We start from the raw sequence: 23866 nt of genomic DNA, 5'->3' as shown, positions 1-23866 counted from the left end.
CCACCTCTGTACCGGATTTTCCGCCCGCGCGTGCGCAGTATCCGGCAAGACGGAATTGAGTTTAAATGAGCGACAGTTTTTGTGAGTTTGTTTGTTTAAAACCCGGATGTTGTAGTCCCACGGCCTGTTGTCCTTCACACGTGGGTTTCGGGGATCTCTGTGGACGTTCTAGGTACCGCCCCCATTTTCCCGTCCCCAGTGTGTCCTCGTATCGCGGTGAGAAGGTCTGAGGTCCGTTAGCTTAGCTGCCGGGTCCCTGGGGCCGAAGTCCACTTCCTGTTAACATCGTTCTAGAGCCCATGTCCTTCTCTGGCAGTTCTGCCTTCTAACTTGCAGAGACCGCTGCTTAAAGTCCTGCATTGCCCAACCCCTAGGTCCCTGATCCACGAAGAGGTGAAGGAGGCTCTAGTCTGTATGGAGTTTGGTCAGGGTCTCTCCTAAGGTTTGAAGGGAAGGGTCAGCCTAGAACGCGTGGTTTTCACAGGAAGGGCCTCGAGATCTGAAGAAAAGAATAAAACTAAAAACACCTCGTTTGATTCTGTGTTCCAGAATCCCTGCTGTGTCAGTGGCCGTAGAGGATTGTGATTTGTACCTGTTGAGATCCTCCCTCTGTGTGGGGCTGTGTTACAGGGAGCTCGCTGTGGTTTTCTAAGTATTGAACAGCCTATTTTCAACATTCAGGGGTCACTTCCCAAGCCTGATCTACCTGAGAAGGAAGACCAGAGGAGAAAGAAAGCAAAGAGTCAGAAATGACTCTTCCCAGGTAAGAGGCACAGTCCGTGTTTGTTCTGTCTCTCTTTCCTGAAATGCTGTTTCTTTGGACTTGATAAGCTTCTTAACGATTTGTTTGAACTGACCCATAGTCATCATCCCAAGGGACCCATTGACCTCCTGGCACATGATTGTGACAGAAAATACTACAGTCAGCCAAAGAAGCTCACTCAAGCTTTTAAGTCCCGAGTTTTTATTGGGGTCTAGCCACATAGACGTGGTTGATAACATCTCCAGTTTTCTCCCCTTCTTAGAGGTTGGGCTAATAAGCCCACCTGGCTCAAAGCCCCAGACCTGTAGTCACTTCCTTGGCCTTTGTGAAATGCCCAGCCTCACAACCTGAGTCATCTCATTATTAAACTAGGGGCCGACCGTAGGTCATGTTGTTAGTATAAATTATCAGGGCCCCCGGAGACTAATAAGGCCACTGCAGTCACTAAGGAAATTTCAAGAGAGAAAAAACTTAAATTCCAAGAGTAGTTAACAAACTTCCAGAACCTGGGGACCAAAGCCTGCCAGATTCTCTCTCTCTCTTTTTTTTTTTTTTAAATTTTAGTATCTATTTAGTTTTGGCTATACTGGGATTTTACTGATGGTCTTCGGCTTTCTCTGTTGTGATTAGGAGGGGCTACGATCTTGTTGTGGAGCTCTGGCTCTAAGGCACGGGTTCAGTCGTTGTATTAATAACTGGCAGGCTCTGGAGGATGTGGGCTTCAGTAGTTGTGGCCCACTAGCTTAGTTACTCTGAGGCTTGTGGGCTCTTCCCTGACCAGGGATGGAACCCGTGTCCCCTGCATTGACAGGCAGATTTCTCACCACAGGAGCATCAGGCAAGTCCCTAAATTCTTTATTACACAACATTGAAACCTTAATGTTCCCTTTATTCCCTTTGATTTTTTCCCCTCTCTGATTTTTGATGTTGCTTTGGAATACCTCACCTGTTGCATGATTACAAAATATTATGCTGCGTTTCATCCTACTCTTTTATTGTTCAAAATCATGTCCAAGTCTCTCTTTAGGTGATCTTTGGCTACCTTGTAACTATTTTGCTTCATTTAAAATTTCAACTAGTCTATACAGTGATAGCTTCATCTGTAATTTGGCAGGTTCCCTCTATTTAGGCTTTTTTGTTTTTTATATTCAAAATTATGTTAGCTCTCCTAGATACAGCTGAGACTTATATTTGAAATATCCATGTTTGTTTTGAGTTTCAATTGTTTTGAATTTGCAGTCAGTGAAGTCTTTATGTCACTACATCTTCCAAGTAAAACATGTGATTTTCAGACTTGATGTGCCTCAGTAAAGATTTACAGTTTCTTCACATAGGTCTGGAAATGTGTTCTAAATAGGTGTCATGGTGTATTTGCTAATAAAATGTAGACTGTTTCTCATATTGTGTTTTTAATTCCTGTTACTAAAGAGGAAAAATTGTTTTCAGTGTACCCAGTTGGCTCAGCAGTAAAGAATCTGCCTGCCATTGCAGGAGACCTGGATTTGATCCCTGGGTTGGGAAGGTCCCCTGGAGAAGGAAGTGATAACCCACTCCAGTATTCTTGCCTGGGAAATCCCATGGACAGAGAAGTCTGGATGGCTACAGTCCATGGGGTCACAAAAAGTTGGACATGATTTATGTGACTTAGAACACATTCATGCACAATTAGAAATAGTTGTTTTACCATAAATGCTAAAATACACATGAGTTTAAAATGAAGGTAGATTAAAAATGTTTCTTCCAAAAGATGGGTTATTCACAGAAGATTGCTTTTACCTTATGTGTGTTTATGTGCATGTGTGTGTGCAAGTAGAAACCTAGGGTACATATTAAAGACATCATCATTTCATGAATATTTTTTTATGAATATTTTTATTTATTCTAACCTATGAAAATTGTACTTACATATTTTCCGTGGCCTTAGATTGTTTCATCTTATGAAATGATTATATAGTTCCATTTTCATACATATATGCATGAAAATGTTCATATGATTTGATCGATTATTTTTCTTGTTTTTGTATTCTTCACAATTAGAGAAACTTCTATGAACTTTCATTAGATTTGTCCCTCTGTATTGGTCTGTTTTATTCATCAAAGTCTAGAATACATAAAGTGAAGTAAATTTAAGCTATTTAAGGAATGTTTGCTAAATATTTTTGCAAAAAGGTGGGGCAACAACATTATTGATTTTAAATTATTTCTGTTGCACATCCAAGACTTTGTAAAAACTCTAAAGATATGTAGTATATCCTAAATAGTTAGAATGATATTGCTGCTGAGGATGCTATCCTATTAGATCTATAAAATTTGTAAAACACCTGAAGTTCAAAAATACGTATGAATGCTTACCTTAGTATTGTACTTCCTTACTGTTCAAAATGGTCATTCATGAAGCAAAATTTTCAAGATTGCTAGTTAAAAGAAGCTTGTTAAAAATACTAAGAAAAAAAATGAGGTTGTTAAAATAAATGGCACATTTGTCCCACTCAAGAACTCTTGAATCAGTGTATACTTTTTAAAAATTGGGCTTCCCTGGTGGCTCAGTGGTGAAGAATTGTGTGCCAATGCTGGGGACATGGGTTCAATCTCTGGTCCAGGAAGATCCCACATGCTGCAGAGCAACTAAGCCCACGTGCCATAACTACGGAGCCTGTGCTCTGGAGCCGGGAGCCGCGACTACTAAGGCCATGTGCCCGAGGGCCCAGGCTTTGTGACAGGAGAGACCACGGCAGTGAGAAGGCCAAGCATCACAGCTGGAGAGTCGCCCCCCTCCCACCCCCAGCCACAACTAGAGAAAGCCCGCTCACAGCAACAGAGACCCAGAACCACCAAAAATAAATAAATAAATGACCCTTAAAAAAAAAAAAAAATTACCTGTTTCCTTGATAGGCAATTCATCCTGTGTTATACGAATACAACACTCAGAAATAAATATGCCATTGTTGATCTGATTATTTTAAGATTTCTCTTCCAGATCAGAATAGTTTCTGAAATGATTTGTGGGACATAGGTCATTTCTTCTTGGGTTAGAAATATGGTGAAAATATTACTGTGTAAAAGTCATAGTATAGTATACTTTTTTGTCCGACATCTTAGCGAGGCGGCAGTGGTCAAAGTTGCTCTCCGGCCTCCTCTATGCCGCCCAAGGAAGACAAGAAGAAGAAAGATGCCGGAAAGTCGGCCAAGAAAGACAAAGATCCAGTGAACAAATCAGGGGGCAAGGCCAAAAAGAAGAAGTGGTCCAAAGGCAAAGTTCGGGACAAACTCAATAACCTAGTCTTGTTTGACAAAGCAACATATGACAAACTCTGTAGAGAAGTTCCCAACTATAAGCTTATAACTCCAGCTGTCATCTCTGAGAGACTGAAGATTCGTGGTTCCCTGGCCACAACAGCCCTTCAGAAACTCCTTAGTAAAGGACTTATTAAACTGGTTTCAAAGCACAGAGCTCAAGTGATTTACACCAGAAACACCAAGGGTGGAGATGCCCCAGCTGCTGGTGAAGATGCATGAACAGGTCCCACCAGCTGTACATTTTGAAAAATAAAACTTTATTTAAAAAAAGAAAAAAGTCATAGTATAGTATAACACCAGATCCTCTCCTGTATCAAAACCAGTCCTGTGTGAACTTGCTGTTGTTGTCTTTGGACACATTAGGAAGTCTTCTCACAGTCACATGTCATATGTATTTTGTATTTCAGGGAAAGCTGATGTTCCAGGATGTGACCATAGGTTTCACTGAAGAGGAGTGGGAATGCCTAGACCTCCGTCAAGGGGCATTGTACAGGGATGTGATGTTAGAGAACTATAGGAACTTGGCCACTTTGGGTGAGGATCACTTCTTTCAGAATCCCTTATCTCCTGTCAGGGATTTGCTTCCTGCATTTCTAGAATGTTTCTTGGAATCTTCTACTTCTTATAATAGCATTTCAGATTTCTTGATTTCTAAGGGAAAATGGTAATTTGTGAGTTTAGAAGGAAGACTTCATGATGATTTATTATGATTCTAATTTATTTGTTCCTTGATATAATCTGCCTGCTTTCTCTAAGTTAGTGTTAATTCTGTAAGTTCTGTGGTATAAAATGGTGCTACCTTCCTCTTCAAATCAAATTTCCACTACTTACTTTTGCCTTGTAGTATGTGATCAGAATCTCAGAATTTGATTTTTATGTAGTGAGTGTTGTATGCTACTGCTGCCGCTAAGTCACTTCAGTCGTGACTGACTCTGTGCAACCCCATAGATGGCAGCCCACCAGGCTCCCCCGTCCCTGGGATTCTCCAGGAAAGAACACTGGAGTGGGTTGCCATTTCCTCCTCCCTAGTGTTCTATAGGTGCTTTCAAAAAGTATTTGAGGAAATCATTTTCTAGGCTGTCTTAACTTTCTATCATTCATTCTCTCCTCACCTGGACACATACTAGATTGGAAAGTAATGAAGCTCTGGCAAAACAAATATTCCTTTCTCTGATGAACAGGTCTTGTGGGCTCTAAGCTGGACCTTGTCGCTTTTCTGGAGCAAATGAAGGAGCCCAGGAGTATAAGGAGAATGAAGACAGTGGCCGTATACCCAGGTATGTGTGAGTGGATGGAGCCGATGGCTCAGGTGAGAGGTCCAAGTATCAGTGAGGAGGTCATTCTTTGTCGTGTGGTTTGAGAAGGTCTGCTTCATTGGAAATCATTTTGGAGAAGTCTGGATTTATTTCTGTTGGTGTCATAGACAGCTGTCACCTGCCCCATACTCTCTGTTAAACAATCATGAATTTTTCTCTGTTGATTACCTTTCTCATTCACAGTGAGAACTAAAATGCTCTTCTTGGATTGTGACAACTTGCATGAATTGGTTGCTATTTCATTTCTTGGGAGCCCTAATAAATCTGCACATTTCAGAGTAACTATGATGCTCCTTTTAAAGTTTGTTTCTACCTCTAGACAGAGGTGTGTGGTAGGACATGGAATAGCTCAGCTGGAGTTCCATCACCTCCACTAGCTTGCACCTCCACTAGCTTTGTTGGTAGTCATGCCTTCTAAGGCTGACTTAACTTTGGCAACCAGGATATCTGTTACTAGGTGAGTGATCAGACCATCGTGGTTATCTCAGTCATTAAGATCTTTTTTGTATAGTTCTTCCATGTATTCTTGCCAACTTCTCTTAATATCTTCTGCTTCATTTAGGTCCATCCCGTAATTTCTTAAAACTAGTACTTTATTAAGTTTATCTTATTTGTTTCAGCTTCCTTGGACATTGTCTTATGTGTCCTCAGTTTCTGATTAGTTCTCTGTCACTATCATTTATGAGTTTTAGATTGAAAGATCTAATAGAACATTCTCAGAAGTGTGTGTGGCAAGAAGTCGATTAGGCACCTAGGATTTATGAAAATATTTGGTGTCTCTACTTCAGATGACTAAAAGCAACAAGAAACATTAGATTGCCTAACTTTTCTTCATTTAGTGGTCCTTGGAGATTTTTTTCTTGCTTGTTCCTCTATAACCTATTTGTTTGTCATCTCATTTTGCCTAGCTTTCTGTCTGTGGTCTCTGTTTTGAAGGCTACAGGAACCTAGTCAGTCTTCCTTCTTGTGTCTGCACCTTGGTGGGTAAGGTTGGTCCAGAGGTTTGTGCCCTCATCCTCTTGATCTGGGCTTTGATTGCTGTTAACCATGACCAGAGCCTGCTGTGGATATTCAGGGCTGTTTCCCCATTGTTCCGTGGTTGTTACTGCCCTCTCTCTGGTGGTGCCTGCTCCCTGCGTGGTGGAATAGAGCCCCCCGATCTGAGTTCTAGCTGTGATTCTGATCTGTGTTGCGAGGCAGGTGGGACTGGAGCACCCGCACGTGGAGAAAAGTCGCTGAGTATTACTCCTCTGGGGATGTTCACTCAGGGTGTGCTCTGGTTCCCCTCCCATGCGTTCTGCAGGCTCTTATGTGATGTAGTGTAGGCACTGCTCTTGGCCCCATCTTAACCACGGGCATGATGGCACATGGCCCTAGATGTTCACAGATGTTGTTTTCACAAGGTCACCGGCATAGATTCAGTGAAGTCAGGTCCTGGGATTGCATTCAGCGTGGAGCTGGACCTGCTGTGGTGCTCTGGGGCAGCTCAGGCTCTGTCCTGGCCCAGCCCCCTTGTGTGGGAGCCCACAGAGTCTACAGCAGCTAGAGCTGCCCCTGCCTTGACTGAGAGAGCGCTGGTAGGTGATTCAGATGCTCTGTAGGGGCTGAGGTTACACAGCCGGCCGTGGGTGTGAGACCGTGGCTTCTGTTGCTGCAGGGAGAGGTGTCAGCTTTTCTTCTTCATCCCTGGGGCTCAGCTGTGCTTTCAGGTCCATCTTCGCGTGTGGGCAACTCACAGGTGTCTGCTCCTGAGCTGCCCCAGAGCACAGGAGTCTGCTGATTGTGGAGGAGGCTGATGGGCGAGGCTGTGGCTGGGGGCTCAAAGACTACATGGGTGGAGTTCTTCATAGTCCTTGGTGAGGAGGGGCCGGCACAAGGGACAAGGGATGCAATGGGCTTCTTCTCTGGGCATCACTCAACAATGACACTGTCTCTATAGTGGTTCAGGCTTCCACCACAAGCATCCCGTTTTCAGAGCTCCTCCCACAGTCCCAGCCCTTCAGGATGTTTCCTCACAGCCAACCTCAATCCTCTGCTCGGGTCTGCTGTCCGAACCCCACATTCCAGCACCCAGCCCTTGTCTGCAGTGGTGGACCTGCCTCTCAGGCTGGGTGGGCAGGGCAGGGGTCAGGACCCCGTGTGCAGGTCTCTCTCTGTCCTGCTGCCACACGCGGGTTGCCATGTTCTCTTCCACAGAGAATGAGGCTCTCCTGTCCAAACTGAGTGCCCAACGAGGGGCTTCCCCACATGTGGAGACCTCTTCTCACTTTCATCTCCCTGCAGGGTTGCAGGCCCCATCCCACTTCCTCTCCTCTTCCTCTTCCTTCCTCTTTCTTTTGTCCTACCTGCCTCAGAAGTAATCTTTCTTGTCCTTTTAGACTTCCAAGGGCCTCTGCTAGTGTTCAGCTGGGCTCTGTGAGAAGTGTTCCATTTCTCATTCATTTGTGGAGAGAGAGATGGTCTCCACATCTGCCTAATCCTCTGGCATCTTGATGCTTCTGTCTCTATTTTATTTTTAAACTAGCTATGATCATCAATTTTCTCTAAAACTTTAAAGATATTTACTGAGAATAGCACAGAAAATTACTTGTTATTTGATATCTTTCAGCTATGTCTCCACAAGATACCCAGGATTTAATACCGAAGAATCCAGCTTTAGAAGATGTATTCCCAAAAGGAAACCTAGGAATATATCAAACATTTCACCTCAGAAACTTAAATGTAATGAAAGACTGGTAATATACGGGTGTATATGAAAGACAGAGAGGATGTTTATATGGCTATAAAGAAATGGAGACAGTTACACATAATGCTAACATTACTGCAAGAAGAAATGAACAACGTGAGTCAAATTGGGAAAAAGACCAACTTCAGTCTTCAACATCTGCCGAGACGTATAAGTGTTTAAGAAGAGATTTCCATCCTTTTTTGAAACATACATGTTCTCTGAAAGGAAACGTGGAAAATCTGAAAGGTAATCTAGTCTCTACCGCAAATACTCATTCAGACAATTCTGAACATAGGCTTCAACTAAACATACATTCAATCATGTCTGAACACCTACAATTTAACAATGAGTGGGAAAACTCACAATCTAATCAATTTGAGGGATCCATGACCAGGAGGTCATTATTCTTCCCCCAACAAATATTTTCTCTGCATTCCAAGATGTATAATGTTGATGATAATGGAAGAGATGTAATGCAACTGTCATTGTTCAATACATATTGTGATGTGGTTGATACACAACAACGTTGTATGTCTAATAAAATGAGTCAGACCTTAAGTAAGAGCTCCAGCTCCAATAATTACAAAAGTATTTCTGGTGGACTGAGAAGGTATTCAGACAATGAACCTGGGTATACGGTTGAAGGAGACTCAAACCTTATGAAACATCAGGGACCCGAATCTTCAAAAAAGGAATCTAAGAGTAATAAATATGGAAATACCATTTATCAAATGTCAGGTTTTTCTTTCGATAAGAGTACTTGCACTGAAGAGAGGACTTGTACTGAATATGGTAAGGTTTCTAATCAGTCTTCAGAACTTTTTCAACAGCAAACTGTTCAGAATCCACAGAAAGAAAACAAGTATAAGATATGTGGGAAAGCCTTTAGTAAGCCATCCAATCTAAGTAAACATAGGAAAATTCATATAGGAAGGAAACCTTTCAAATGTACAGAATGTAGCAAAGCATTTAACTGTCACTCAGTTCTTACTCAACATCAGCAAAGTCACACTGGAGAGAAACCTTATAAGTGTACAGAATGTGGCAAAGCCTTTACTTACAATTCAAGTGTTATTCAACATCAACAAATTCATACTGGAGAGAAACATTATAAATGTACAGAATATAGCAAAGCCTTTATCTGTTACTCACAACAAACAGAACATCAGCGAATTCATACTGGAGAGCAGCCTTATAAATGTAAAGAATGTAACAAAGCCTTTCATCATCGCTCACTTCTTACCGGACATCAGCGGATTCATTCTGGGGAGAGACCTTATAAATGTAAAGAATGTTACAAAGCCTTTATCCACTGCTCACATCCTACCCAACATCAGCAAATTCATACTGGAGAGAAGCCTTATAAATGTAAAGAATGTGGCAAAGCCTTTATGCGTTGCTCACTTTTTACACAACATCAGCAAATTCATACTGGAGAGAAAAATTATCATTGTGCAGAGTGTAGCCAAACCTTTATTTGTCATTCAAAGTTGTACATCATCAAATCCATACTGGGGAGAAACCATACAAATATAAAGAATGTGGCAAAGCCTTTATTACGAGTTCGGACCTTTCTCAGCATCACCGAATTCATACTGGGGATAGATGCTATCAATGTACAGAATGTGGCAAGGCTTTTATTAAGCGTTCTAGTCTTACTGAACATCAGCGAATGCATGCTGGAGAGAGACCATATTCATGTACTGAATGTGGCAAAGCCTTTGCTTACAACTCAATGCTTACTCAACATCGGCGAATCCATACTGAAGAGAGACCTCATAAATGTAAAGACTGTAACAAAGCCTTTCATCATCTCTCACTTCTTATTCAACATCAGCGAGTGCATACTGGCGAGAGACCTTATAAATGTACTGAATGTGGCAAAACCTTTGGTTGCAATGTTTACTAAACATCAGCGAATTCATACTGGAGAGAGACCTTATAAATGTACAGAATGTGGCAAAGCCTTTAGTCAGAGTGGTCATCTCACTAAACATCTGAGAAGACACTGGAGAGAAACCCTAGTAATGGAATAAGTGATGGAAGAGGTTTGCCCTAAACATGCATCAGAAAACACAAGAGTTTCTACGAGAAATCTTTGGAGATGATGTACCAAATATGTAGAAAGGTATTTAATCAAAAGTTAAATCAAAATAAATGTCAGGGATTGCATACTAGAAGGCATTTCATCAATCCGTTTTTCTGAAGTTTCTCTGCAGGAGAATGGCTGTAAGGAGTACTCCATAGTTAAACACATAGAAAATGGATATATTAGCATGAATCGTGAGATGAACGTTGATGGTTAGAATGTTCCAATTCTTAGCAATGTATGTATGCTTGTTCGTAATGACGTGAACTGAGAGTATTTGAAGTGAATGTGACTCAGCACTCAAGTAATGCATACTATGCTTTGTTTCTAGTGTGTTTGCAAACTGAGGTTTTTTGACGGTTTATTAAAGATTAGCCTTTTTATATTGTGTTGCAACCATTTCTATCTATCCTTCATTAGAAGATGAAGGATACCATAATGTAAAATGGACAATGACCTTTCCATGTTGTAAAGTAAGACAGAAGTTGGTTGTAAGTTTTCAATAGGTATATCCTTGATTTGTAAGAAGAACACAATGATAGTTCACTGCAATATTGATGTATCTTTATAATATCAACACTGGTCATGATTATTGACAATTTTGACATAAAGACAGTGATAACCTAGAAATGTATTAGAAACCCTTCCCGGAAAAGGCATGGAATTAGTGTATCCCATGCTTGCTAAGTGCTTCCTAGGCTTTGTTTGGTAAGCTGTAAAAATCACAAATCTCACATCATTATATCCAAAAATGAATATCTTTTTCTGTACTTTGGATCTATATTTACTTATGGATCATATCGTGGATTGTAAAAGGTTTTATTTAAACTATGTGAAATTAATACATGGTTATTAATAAAAGTGAGTGGCTTTTAGTGTTTTGGTTGATTATAATGAATGAATTGTTAACCCACCACCAACAGGAACCTTGCCCACCTTATTTAAGGTTGTAGTGAAGAGACCACAGTGAACTATTTGGTAGCAGAGAGAGATGGTATATGTGGAAGTTAGTTTACTCACTGGCTTTAAATTTCTCATAACTTCAGATATATTCCATCATTTCTATGTTGTATCTCCTCTCCCATTTTGTAACTACTTGGACACTGTGATGGTTCTAATATAAAGATTATGCAGAGTATTGTTGACAGTTTCCCTAAACTGCTCGATGCTGTTGCTTCCTAAGCATCTGTTTGGGGAGCAGGCACCCTGCAGGTCCTTGAACTCACACCAGCCAGCCCTGTGAGCACCTGCACTAGATGACCCCCTTCCTTGAGACCAGCAGTCTTGCTGAACCCCAGGGTCTACTGCACAGGTCCCCCTTGAATCACACTGAGGAATTCAATTTCTAGGCAGGTTCAAAAGTCCAGGGTTCCCCAAGGAGAAGGGATCTGGAATTCTCAAGGAGGAAGAAAGAACAAACTTTTTTTTTTTTTTTTTCCCCTCTACATTACTTAGGATTATGTAACAAATTATCCTGCTTGAGGAAAGACTCTGGAAAAAGACTTTCTGGCTAATCCTGTTGTCTTAAAATGTAAATTATGGGTGTGGGTCTAGTGAGGTCTTTACAACCTCCAGACATTGTTTTGACTCACTGTAATAGCTAATTAAAAGTATATAACTCCTTTGCTAACACTAGTGAGGGGGCACTCTTTCTGCCCCTTCTGAGGTCTATGTCAGAAGCTTTCTCTATCTCTTTTATACTTTAATAAAACTTTATTACACAAAAGCTCTGAGTGATCAAGCCTCATCTCTGGCCCCAGATTCAATTCTAAGAAGGCCAAGAATCCAGGCGTCTTGTGGTTGAGCAGCAGCAATTCAACACCAGTGCTCACTAGAACCTTTGTCTTGGTTTGTATAGATTAATCCACACTCAGCCTAGGGAGCCTGAGGCACTTCACTCAGGGTAAATTATAAAAGCTGAACTGCAAATACTCCTGTTTTCTCTGCCTGATTCTAGCTATGATCTCTCTCAGAAATTCCTGCCCTAAATCCTCCCTTACAGAGAGGTCTTAGGTGAGGTGAGTGTGAGCTCAGGACTCCTGAATGTTGGTTTGGGGGAAGAAACATCAGAAAAAATGTGATTTGCTGATGACTCCTTTCATGGCCCCACTGTAGACCTGCAGATTCATAACTTCTTGGAGTGGGGACCTGGGCACCAGGGATTTGTATTCATTGAAATGGTTCAGAAAGAATCTTTAGCCAAGTGGTTTCCATCTGGTTTCCCATCAGGATCATGTGACCAGTGTCAGGAAATGACCTCACTGATGCCCTCCCAACAGAGTTCTATTTTGGTCCTGTGGGAGCATAAGTGTGATGTGTAGGACGTGCTCCAGGGGATTCTAAGAAGAGGCCGGGTTAAGGACGTGGCTCCTGGTCCGTTTGTGAGAGCTGAGGCCCGGCATCAGTCTGAGGAGAGGCCTCAGGGTTGGTCTAGTTGGACTTCAACCAGGGAAGTCAGTCAGCTTACATCATCTGTGTGAGCAGAGTGTTAGGAGCTCTCTATGTGGAGATAACAATCAAGAAATTAGTTCACAGGCTGGTCTCCAGGTAGGAAATGATTGTTCCTGAACCTCTCCTGAGACAGACAGGAGAGGTCGTTCTTCTCAGCTTTCCAAGGCCCTTCTGTCTGTAGGAGCGGTGGTTGCAGGTTAAAGAGCTCTGTTGATGCCCTCCAAGGTATTTTCTCAAAACTCAGAAGTGTGTTTGCCGTGTAACATCCTCAGAGAAGACAGAACAGGAGGAAGAAGAGGAGGAAATGGCAGCTTCTCAGGTCAATATCCTGTCCTGGGTCTTGGGCTGTGTCTGATTTTCTTCCTGAAATGCCAGGAATGAGAATATGCAAGTCTTTAGTTCTGTGCTCCTAATTTGTCTTCCCAGGCATTTGTTATCATCTTATTTTCCCCATTTCCTCTTATAATAGCGAAGACCTGCCCTTTAGACTACTTCCTTGTGTCCCAGAGCCTTTTCTCCATTGTCTGCATCCTCGCTTTCTATGGAGCATGATGAATTCTCAACATGAATCAGCGACTTTTCAACTGTTGAAACTATTCTTTTTGTGAGAGATCAGCATGGAGAGTCACTCCTATTCTCACTTCCACTGGGATGTGGTTTGGTGTTGGGATTTTAGCGACGTTGGGAAATGCAGTGACAACTTAGCACCTGGATGCAATTTAGATATTTAAAAATGAGTTTAAAAATGCCATTATAATAGAACCAATTCTCTTCTGTCCATGGAATTTTCCAGGTAAGAATTCTGCAGTGGGTTGCCATTTCCTCGTCCTGGGGATTCTCTCCACCCCGAGACTGAAGCTGCATCTACGGCATTGGCAGGCAGATTCTTTACCACTGTGCCAGCTGGGAAGCCCAGTGACTCGACTCAGTGGTCCAGAGTTTTTCAGAAAGTTTTCAACGGACATTGTACAGGGACGTGATGTTAGAGAACTGTAGGAACCTGGCCTACTTGGGTGAGGACAACTTCATTCCAGAATCCCTTATCTACCCACTCGGTTTTGGTTCCATCATTTCTAGAATGTTTTTGGAGTTTTCTGCTTCCTACAATAGTTTGAAATCTTTCCTTTCTAGGGGAAATGGATATGTATGAGTTTAGAAAGAAAGGCTCCAGGATTGTTGATGATGCTAGTAACCATTTCCTTCTTTGATGTACTCTGCCTCCCTCTGTGAGAGTCAATTCCTAGTCAGGACCCCTCTAGGGTCCCCGAGGAGGAGGGGAGGGTCTGGGACCCTCGAAGAGGAGATAGGGGTCTGGAATTCTCAAGGAGGAGGAAAGAATAAACAACTTTTTTTCCTCTACATTCCTTGGTCTTATGTGTCTGTTTTAGACACATGACTTTTTCTTTAAGCCCAGAACTGATGATTAAACAACAAACAACCAGGTTTAAACTCTATACTAGGGATTATATAACAACAATATATCTTGCTTGAGGACAGTTTCTCCTTCCTGGAAACGTTCTGACTAATCCTTATATCTTTGAATTTATATTATGGGAGTGGGTCTGGTTCTGTTCAGTCACTCAGTCCTGTCTGACTATTTGTGACCCCATGGACCGCAGGACGCCAGGCCTCCTGTCCATCACCAACTCCTGGAGTTTACTCAAACTCATGTCCATTGAGTCGGTGATGCCATCCAATCATCTCATCCTCTGTCGTCCCCTTCTCCTCCTGCCCCCAATCCCTCCCAGCATCAGGGTCTTTTCCAATGAGTCAACTCTTCACATGAGGTGGCCAAAATATTCGAGTTTCAGCTTCAGCATCAGTCCTTCCAATGAACACCCAGGACTGATCTCCTTTAGGATGGACTGGTTGGATCTTGCAGTCCAAGGGACTCTCAAGAGTCTTCTCCAACACCACAGTCAGAAACATCAATTTTTCGGCGCTCAGCTTTCTTCATAGCCCAACTCTCACATCCATACATGACCACTGGAAAAACCATAGTCTTGACTAGATGGACCTTTGTTTGCAATGTAATGTCTCTGCTTTTTAATATGCTGTGTAGGTTGGTCATAACTTTCCTTCCAAGGAGTAAGCGTCTTTTAATTTCATGGCTGCAATTGCCATCTGCAGTGATTTTGGAGCCCCCCCCCCCCCAAAATAAAGCCTATAACTGTTTAGATTGTTTCCCCTTCTGTTTGTCAAGAAGTGATGGGACCAGATGACATGGTCTTAGTTTTCTGAATGTTGAGTTTTAAACCAACTTTTTCACTCTACTCTTTCAGTTTCTTTCTTTCTTTTTTCTGGAAAGAAGAACCTTTATTTACATTGAGTTGAGCTCTTCCAAGGAAAAAAAAAAAAAGCATCTCTTATATTTATTTTGTTCTGCATTATTTTCTTAATTGAAGTATAGTTGATGTACAATATTACATTAGTTTCAGGTATATACCATAGTGATTCAGTATTTTTACAGATTATACTCCATTAAAATTATCACAAGATAATGGGTATAATTCCCTTCACTATACAATATATCCTTGTTACTTATCTATTTTATACATAGTAGTTTTTTTAAAAATTTATTTATTTTAATTGAAATCTAATTACTTTACAATATTGTAGTGGTTTCCTCTTTCAGTTTCATCAAGAGGGTCTTTAGTTCTTCTTCACTTTCTGCCATAAGGGTGGTGTCATCTGCATATCTGAGGTTATGGATATCTCTCCTGGCAATCTTGACTCCAGCTTGTGCTTCATCCAGCCCAGCATTTTTCATGATGTACTGTGTATATAAGTTAAATAAGCAGGGTGACAGTATACAGCCTTGAGTACTCCTTTCCCGATTTGGAACCAGTCTGTTGACCCATGTCTAGTTCTAAATGTTGCTTCTTGACCTGCATACAGGTTTCTCAGGAGGCAGGTCAGGTGGTCTGGTGTTCCCATCTCCTGAATAATTTTCCACAGTTTGTTGTGATCCACATGGTCAAAGGCTTTGGCATAGTCAATAAAGGGGTCTGGGTCTGGTTAAGTTCTAATCCTGTTATCCTCAAATGTAAATTGTGGGAGTGGGTCTGGTAAAATTTTTACAACCTTGAGATATTCTTTTGATTTATTGTAATGACTGATTAAAAAAGTATATAGCTCCCTTGCTTAGACTAGCAAGAGGGACACTCTCTGCCCTCCTTCTGATGTCTATGTCAGAAACTTCTCTGTCCCTTTTTCACTTTAATAAAACTCTGCTCACAAAAGCTCTATTTTTTTAAATTTATTTATTTTAATTGGAGGCTAATTACTTTACAATATTGTATTGGTTTTGCCATACATTGATATGAATCAGCCATGGATGTATATGTGTTCCCCATCCTGAACCCCACTCCTACCTCCCTCCCCATTCCATCCCTTTGGGTCATCCCAGTGCACCAGCCCCAAGCACCCTGTATCTTGCATCGAACCTGGACTGGCGATTCGTTTCACATATGATAATATACAAGTTTCAGTGTCATTCTCCCAAATCATCCCACCCTCGCCCTCTCCCACAGAGTCCAAAAGACTGTTCTATACATCTGTGTCTCTTTTGTTCTATACATATGTGTCTCTATACATATGTGTCTCACATACAGGGTTATCATTACCATCTTTGTAAATTCCATATATATGCATTAGTATACTCTATTGGTGTTTTTCCTTCTGGCTTACTTCGCTCTGTATAATAGGTTCCAGTTTCATCCACCTCATTAGAGTTGATTCAAATGAATTCTTTTTAATGGCTGAGTAATATTCCATGGTGTATATGTACCACAGCTTTCTTATCCATTCGTCTGCTGATAGACATCTAGGTTGCTCCCGTGTCCTGGCTATTATAAACAGTGCTGCGATGAACATGGGGGTACACGTGTCTCTTTCCAATCTGGTTTCCTCAGTGTGTATGCCCAACCATGGGATTGCTGGGTCATATGGCAGTTCTATTTCCAGTTTTTTTAAGGAATCTCCACACTGTTCTCCATAGCGGCTGTACTAGTTTGCATTCCCACCAACAGTGTAAGAGGGTTCCCTTTTCTCCACACCCTCTCCAGCATTTATTTCTTGTAGACTCTTGGATAGCAGCCATTCTGGCCCCACCATTATGTACCTGCACTTCTGGCCTCATCCGACCCTCCACCTTAGGACACCTCTCGTTGGCCGTGGTTAGAGGTTGGGCTAATCAGCCCACTTGGCTCAAATCCCCAGACCTCTAGTCACTTTGTTGGTCTTTGTGAAATGCCCAGCCTCACAACCTGAGTCATCCCATTATTAAACTAGGGGCCCACATAAGTCATCTTGTTAGCGTAAATTATCAGGGCCTACAGAGTAATAAAGTCACTGCAGTCACTAAGGAAATTCCAAGAGTGAAAAAACTTAGATTCCAAGAGTAAAAGCAAATTTCCAGAACCTGTGAACCAAAGCCTGCTAAATTCTGTTTTTCTTTTTAAATTTTAATATTTAGTTTTGGCTATGCTGGGATGTTGCTGATGGTCTTGGGCTTTCTCTGTTGTGATTAGGAGGGACCACTATCTTGTTGTGGAGCTCTGGCTCTAAGGCATGGGTTCAGTCATTGTATTAATCCCTGCCAGGCTCTGGAGGGTGTGGGCTTCAGCAGTTGTGACACACTAGCTTAGTTGCTCTGAGGCTTGTGGGATCTTCCCTGACCAGGGATGGAACCCATGTCCCCTGCATTGACAGGCAGATTTCTCACCACTGGACCATCAAGCAAGCCCCTAAATTCTTTATTACACAACGCTGAAACCTTAATCTTTCCTTTATGCCCTGTGATATTTTCTCCGCCTCTGATTTTTGATGTTCCTTTGGAATACCTCACCTGTTGCATGACTACAAAATATTATGTTGCGTTTCATTCTACTCTTTTATTGTTCAAAATCATGTCCAAATCTCTCTTTAGGTGAGCTTCTTTGGCTACCTTGTAGCTAGTTTGCTTCATTTAGCTTAAAATTTCAACTAGTCGATATAGTGATAGCTTCATCTGTAATTTGGCAGGCTCCTTCTATTTAGGCTTTTTAGGTTTTTATATTCAAAATTATGTTAGCTCTCCTAGATACAGCTGAGACTTACATTTGAAATATCCATGTTTGTTTTGAGTTTCAATTGTTTTGAATTTGCAGTCAGTGAAGTCTTTATGTCACTACATTTTCCAAGTAAAACATGTGATTTTCAGACTTTATGTTTCTCAGTAAAGATTTACAGTTTCTTCACGTAGGTCTGGAAATGTGTTCTAAATAGGTGTCATGGTATATTTGCTAATAAAATGTAGACTGTTTCTCATATTGTGTTTTTAATTCCTGTTGCTAAAGAGGAAAAAAATCTTTTCAGTGTACCCAGTTGGCTCAGCAGTAAAGAATCTGCCTGTCATTGCAGGAGACCTGGATTTGATCCCTGGTTTGGGAAGGTCCCCTGGAGAAGGAAATGGCAACCCACTCCAGTATTCTTGCCTGGGAACTCCCATGGATGGAGAAACCTGGATGGCTACAGCCCATGGGGTCAAAAAGAGTTGGACATGATTGATGTGCCTTAAAACACATTCATGCACAATTCGAAATAGTTGTTTTACCATACATGCTAAAATACACATGATTTTAAAAAAAGGTAGATTAAAAATGTTTCTTCCAGAAGATGTGTTATTTACAGAAGACTGCTTTTAACTTATGTGTGTTTATGTGCATGTGTGTATACAAGCAAAACCTAGGGTACATATTAAAGACATCATCATTTCATGAATATTTTTATTTATTCTAACCATTGAAAATTGTACTTACATATTTTCCATGGCCTTAGATTGTCTCATTTTATGAAATGAATATATAGTTCCATTTTCATACATATATGCATGAAAATGTTCATATGATTTGATTATTTTTCTTGTTTTTTGTATTCTTCACAATTAGAGAAACTTCTATGAACTTTCATTAGAGTTGTCCCTGTGTATTTGTTTGTGTTTTATTCACTAAAGTCTAGAATACATAAAGTGAAGTAAATTTAAGCTATTTAAGGAATGTTTGCTAAATATTTGCAGAAAGTTGGGGCAACATTATTGCTTTTAAATTATTTCTGTTGCACATCCAAGACTCTGTAAAAACTCTCAGAAAGATATATATTATATCCTAAATAGTTAAAATGATCATTGCTGCTGAGGATGTTATCCTATTAGATCTGTAAAATTTGTTAAAACACTTGAAGTTCAAAAGTAAGTATGAATGCTTACCTTAGTATTGTACTTCCTTACTGTTCAAAATGGTCATTCATGAAGCAAAATTTTCAAGATTGCTAGTTAAAAGAAGCTTGTTAAAAATACTAGGGAAAAAAAATAAGGTTGTTAAAATAAATGGCACATTTGTCCCACTCAAGAACTCTTGGATCAGAGTATGCTTTTTAAAAATATTACCTGTTTCCGTGATAGGCAATTCATTCTGTGTTATACAAATACAACACTCAAAAATAAATATGCCTTTGCTGATCTGATTATTTTAAGATTTTTCTTCCAGATCAGAATAGTTTCTGAATTTGTGGGCCATAGCTTATTTCTTCTTGGGTTCGAAATATGGTGAAATTATTACTGTGTAAAAGTCATAGTATAGTATAACACCAGACCCTCTCCTGTATCGAAACCAGTTCTGTGTGAACTTGCTGTTGTCGTCTTTGGGCACATTAGGAAGTCTTCTCACAGTCACATGGCATATGTGCTTTGTATTTCAGGGATAGCTGATGTTCCAGGATGTGACCATAGATTTCACTGAAGAGGAGTGGGAATGCCTGGACCTCGGTCAAAGGGCATTGTACAGGGATGTGATGTTAGAGAACTATAGGAACTTGGCCACTTTGGGTGAGGATCACTTCTTTCAGAATCCTTTATCTACTGTCAGGGTTTTGCTTCCTGCATTTCTAGAATGTCTCTTGGAATCTTCTACTTCTTATAATAGCATTTCAGATCCCTGATTTCAATGGGAAAATGGGAATTTGTGAGTTTAGAAAGAAGACTTCATGATGATTTATTATGATTCTAATTTCTTTCTTCCTTGATGTTATCTGCCTGCTTCCTCTAAGTTTGTGCTAATTCTGTACGTTCCATGGTATAAAATGGTGCTACTTTCCTCTTCAAATCAAATTTCCACTACTTACTTTTGTCTTGTAGCACATGACCAGAATCTCAGAATTTGATTTTTATGTAGTGAGTATTGTATGCTGCTGCTGCTGCTAAGTCGTTTCAGGCGTGACTGACTTTGTGCGACCCCGTAGATAGCAGCCCACCAGGCCCCCCCGTCCCTGGGATTCTCCAGGAAAGAACACTGGAGTGGGTTGCCATTTCCTTCTCCAGTGCATGAAAGTGAAAATTGAAAGTGAAGTCGCTCAGTCGTGTCCGACTCTCCGCGACCCCATGGACTTTAGCCTACCAGGTTCCTCTGTCCATGGGATTCTCCTGACAAGAATACTGGAGTGGGTTGCCATTTCCTCCTCCCTAGTGTTCTATAGGTGTTTTCAATAAAGTATTTGAGGAAATCATTTTCTAGGCTATCTTAACATTCTATCATGCATTCTCTCCTCACCTAGATACATACTAGATTGGAAAGTGATGAATCTCTGGCAAAACCAATATTCCTTTCTGTGATGAACAGGTCTTGTGGGCTCTAAGCTGGACCTTGTCACTTTTCTGGAGCAAATGAAGGAGCCCAGGAGTATAAGGAGAATGAAGACAGTGGCCGTATACCCAGGTAAGTGTGAATGGATGGAGCCGATGGCTCAGGTGAGAGGTCCAAGTATCAGTGAGGAGGTCATTCTTTGTCGTGTGGTTTGGGAAGGTCTGCTTCATTGGAAATCATGGAGAAGTCGGGATTTATTTCTGTTGATGTCATAGACAGCTGTCACCTGCCCCATTCTCTCTCTTAAACCATCATGAATTTTTCTGTGTTGATTACCTTTCTCTTTCACAGTGAGAGCTAAAATCCTGTTCTTGGATTGTGACAACTTGCATGAATTGGCTGCTGTTTCATTTCTTGGGAGCCCTGATAAAACTGTGCACATTTCTGAGTAACTATGATGCTCCTTTTATTTATTTATTTTTTTTGATGCTGCTTTTAAAGTTTGTTTCTACCTCTAGACAGAAGTGTGTGGTTATACACAAACTGCAAAGGTTCTAGGAGTACTGGGGACAGATTTTTGTTTTTATGATTTATAATTCCTATAACACTGGAAGCTACAGATATAACTTGACAGATTTTAGACTGAGGTCACTTCTTTGGCGTATAAAGCAAAACCTCTCTAAAATGGGCTTCCCTGGTGGCTCAGAGATAAAGAATCTGCCTGAATTGCAGGAGACCTGGCTTTAACCCCTGCACTGGGAAGATCCCCTGGAGAAGGGAATGGCAACTCACTCCAGTATTCTTCCGTGGGAAATTTCATGGAGAGAGGAGTCTGGAAGTCTGCAGTCCATGAGGTCACAAAAATTTGGATGTGACTGAGGGACTAACACTTTCACTTTCTTTTCCCTAAAATGGGACAATGCAAATCTCTGGGTTACTTCCAAGTTTCACTTTTCTTTATATGAACTCATGTTAAATATCTTAAGTGCATTTGTCCTAATTCTTCAATGCTAAAATACTTTAATATATTCAATTAACTCAAAGAGTTTTTAAATAAATTCTCATGAGATCCTAGAAGATTCTCCAGCATATTTTTAATTGTTGTTTCTCACTCTGAAGATTTTTAGATTATATGAAGACATCTTTTTAAAAAGTTCTCATTGGACTATAACTGTTTTACAATGTTGTCCTGCTGTACATCAAAGAGAATCAGTCGTATGTATATATAGTGACTCTCTTTTAGATTTCCTTGCAGTTAGGACTCCACACAGCATTGATAGACTTCCCTAGGTTCTCACCATATTTTTTTTTTTTCTCATCATATTTTTTTTTTTTTAAATATTTATTTTATTTATTTGGCTGCACTGAGTCTTGGTTGCCGCACGTGGGATCTTTAGTTGTGGCATGTGGGATCCTGTTCCCTGACCAGGTATCGAATCCAGGCCCCCTGCATTGGCAGTGTGGAGTCTTAGCCACTGGGCCACCAGGGAAGTCCCTCTCATCATATTTTTAAAGTCCCATTTCTTAAGCACTACTGCATTATTAAGGTTATCTTGTGTGTTATCACCCTCCCTGAATTTATCCTATATGTCCTCACCTTTTGATTCATTGTATGTCAATATCATTTATGATTTTTACATTCAAATATCCAATAGAATATGCTTAAATAAGAACAGAGGTGGGAAGAAGGGGATTAAAGGAATATTAGACACTTACTGTTTGTCAAAATGTTTGTTGCCAGCACAAGCTGAAATCAAGATTGCCAGGAAAAATATCAATAAGCTTAGATATGCAGATGACACCGCCATTATGGCAGAAAGTGAAGAGGAACTAAAGAGCCTGTTAATGAAGGTGAAAGAGGAGAGTGAAAAAGCTGGCTTAAGGTCTCCGCGCTTCCAAGATGGTGAGTGCTAACGCGTGGGGAATAGCACGGGCCGGGTGGAGACTGAGAGGAGCCGATCCTGAGATTGCGGGGAGGGTTGAAAGCCTGGACCGCGGTGGAAGAATGGGAAGAGGACCAAGAAAAGAAGGAACAACGGTCGTGCCAAAAAGGGCCGCGGCCACGTGCAGCCTATTTGCTGCACCAACTGTGCCCGATGCGTGCCCAAGGATAAGGCCATTAAGAAGTTCGTCATTCGGAACATCATAGAAGCCGCAGCCGTCAGGGACATTTCTGAAGCGAGTGTTTTCGACGCCTATGTGCTTCCCAAGCTGTATGTGAAACTACATTACTGTGTGAGTTGTGCCATTCACAGCAAGGTAGTTAGGAATCGCTCTCGGGAAGCCCGGAAGGACCGAACACCTCCACCCCGATTTAGACCTGCGGGTGCTGCCCCATGTCCTCCACCAAAGCCCGTGTAAGGATCCAAGTCCTTAAAGACTGAAGAAATATTGGTTTCTCTGAAAAGACAATAAAATGGAAATTATATATATATTAAAAAAAAGCTGGCTTAAAGCGCACCATTCAAAAAAGTAAGATCGTGGCCTCTGATCACATCTTTTCATGGCAAACAGATGGCAAAACAATGGAATCAGTGAGAGAGTTTCTTTCCCTGGGCTCCAGAATCACTGCAAGTGGTGACTGCAGTCATGAAATTAAAAGAGGCTAGCTCCTTGGAAGGAACACTTTGACAAACCTAGACAGTGTATTAAAAAGCAGAGACATTACTGACAAATGTCCATATAGTTAAGCTACACTATTTTTCAGTAGTCCTGTATGGATGTAAGAGTTGGGCCATAAAAAAAGCTGAGCACCAAAGAATTGATGCTTTTAAATTGTGTTGTTGGAGAAGACTCTTGAGAGTCCCTTGGACTGCAAGGAGATCCAACCAGTCAATGCCAAAGGACATCAGTCCTGAATATTCATTGGAAGGACTGATGCTTAAGCTGAAGCTCCAATACTTTGGTCACCTGATGCAAAGAAGTGACTCATTGGAAAAATCCCTAATGCTGGGAGAGACTGAAGGCAGGAGGAGAAGGGGACGACAGAGGATGATATGGCTGGATGGCATCACCAACTCAATGAACATGAGTTTGAGCAAGGTCCGGGAGTTGGTGATGGACAGGGAAGTCTGGGGTGCTGCAGTCCACGGGGTCACAAAGAGTTGGACATGACTGAGCAACTAAACTGAATTGAAGGGGAAAGTTAATCATTATACTGACTAATATCTCCTCTTCATTTATTGGTTCCTGTAGGCTTTTATCTTGTTCTTTCCTCTACAGCATATTTCTTTGTATGATCATTTTGTGCAGTTTTCTATGTTTGTGTTCTGTGTTATGAAAGCTGCAGAATCCTAGTTTTTCCTTCTGGTGTCTGTCCCCTGTAATGTGAGGTTGATCCACAGGCTTGTGTTCTTATCCCCTTGATAGGTACTGTGATTGCTGTTATTGTGACCTGAGCCTGCCCTGGATACTGAGGGGAGTTTGCCTTTGCTCTGTGGCTATCACTGCCCTGTCTGTGGTGGGGTCTGATCCCTGGTTGGTGGAACAGAGCCCCCAGATCTGGTTGTTTGCTGTGATTCTGATCTGTGGTGGAGGCAGGTGGGATTGGAGCACACCCCCAGGGAGAGAAGCCCCTGAGGATTGCTGCTCTGGGGATGTTCC

At 41.3% G+C, this 23866-nt stretch overlaps 2 protein-coding genes across 6 annotated transcripts; both read left to right on the top strand.

Moving 5' to 3' along the window:
* LOC122690193 (putative protein ZNF720) lies at positions 1-22691 on the top strand. Of its 5 annotated transcripts, none has more exons than XR_006340012.1 (5): positions 1-81; positions 550-763; positions 19383-19509; positions 20300-20395; positions 20615-21571. XR_006340012.1 is itself a non-coding variant. In XM_043897223.1 (5 exons), the coding sequence occupies exons 3-5, from the start codon at positions 19392-19394 to the stop codon at positions 22175-22177; spliced, it is 387 nt and encodes a 128-aa protein (XP_043753158.1). In that variant the 5' UTR covers positions 374-442; positions 550-763; positions 19383-19391; the 3' UTR covers positions 22178-22691. The 5 variants fall into 5 exon arrangements, 1 of the variants encoding a protein (XP_043753158.1); XR_006340009.1 differs by lacking the exons at positions 19383-19509; positions 20300-20395 and adding exons at positions 4468-4594; positions 5242-5337; XM_043897223.1 differs by lacking the exons at positions 1-81; positions 20615-21571 and adding exons at positions 374-442; positions 22005-22691.
* LOC122690325 (40S ribosomal protein S26-like) lies at positions 22262-22691 on the top strand (the record flags this gene model as incomplete). Its single annotated transcript, XM_043897379.1, has 1 exon — positions 22262-22691. A coding segment is annotated over one exon (363 nt), but the record flags the coding sequence as incomplete, so codon positions are not given.
* Positions 22692-23866: the final 1175 nt, after the last annotated feature.

This window comes from Cervus elaphus, chromosome 4 (assembly GCF_910594005.1).
Source record: "Cervus elaphus chromosome 4, mCerEla1.1, whole genome shotgun sequence".
In the NCBI taxonomy this organism is placed as follows: Eukaryota; Metazoa; Chordata; class Mammalia; order Artiodactyla; family Cervidae; genus Cervus; species Cervus elaphus.
Note: the sequence above shows the minus strand (reverse complement) of the source record. Positions and strands in the feature narration are given on the sequence as shown.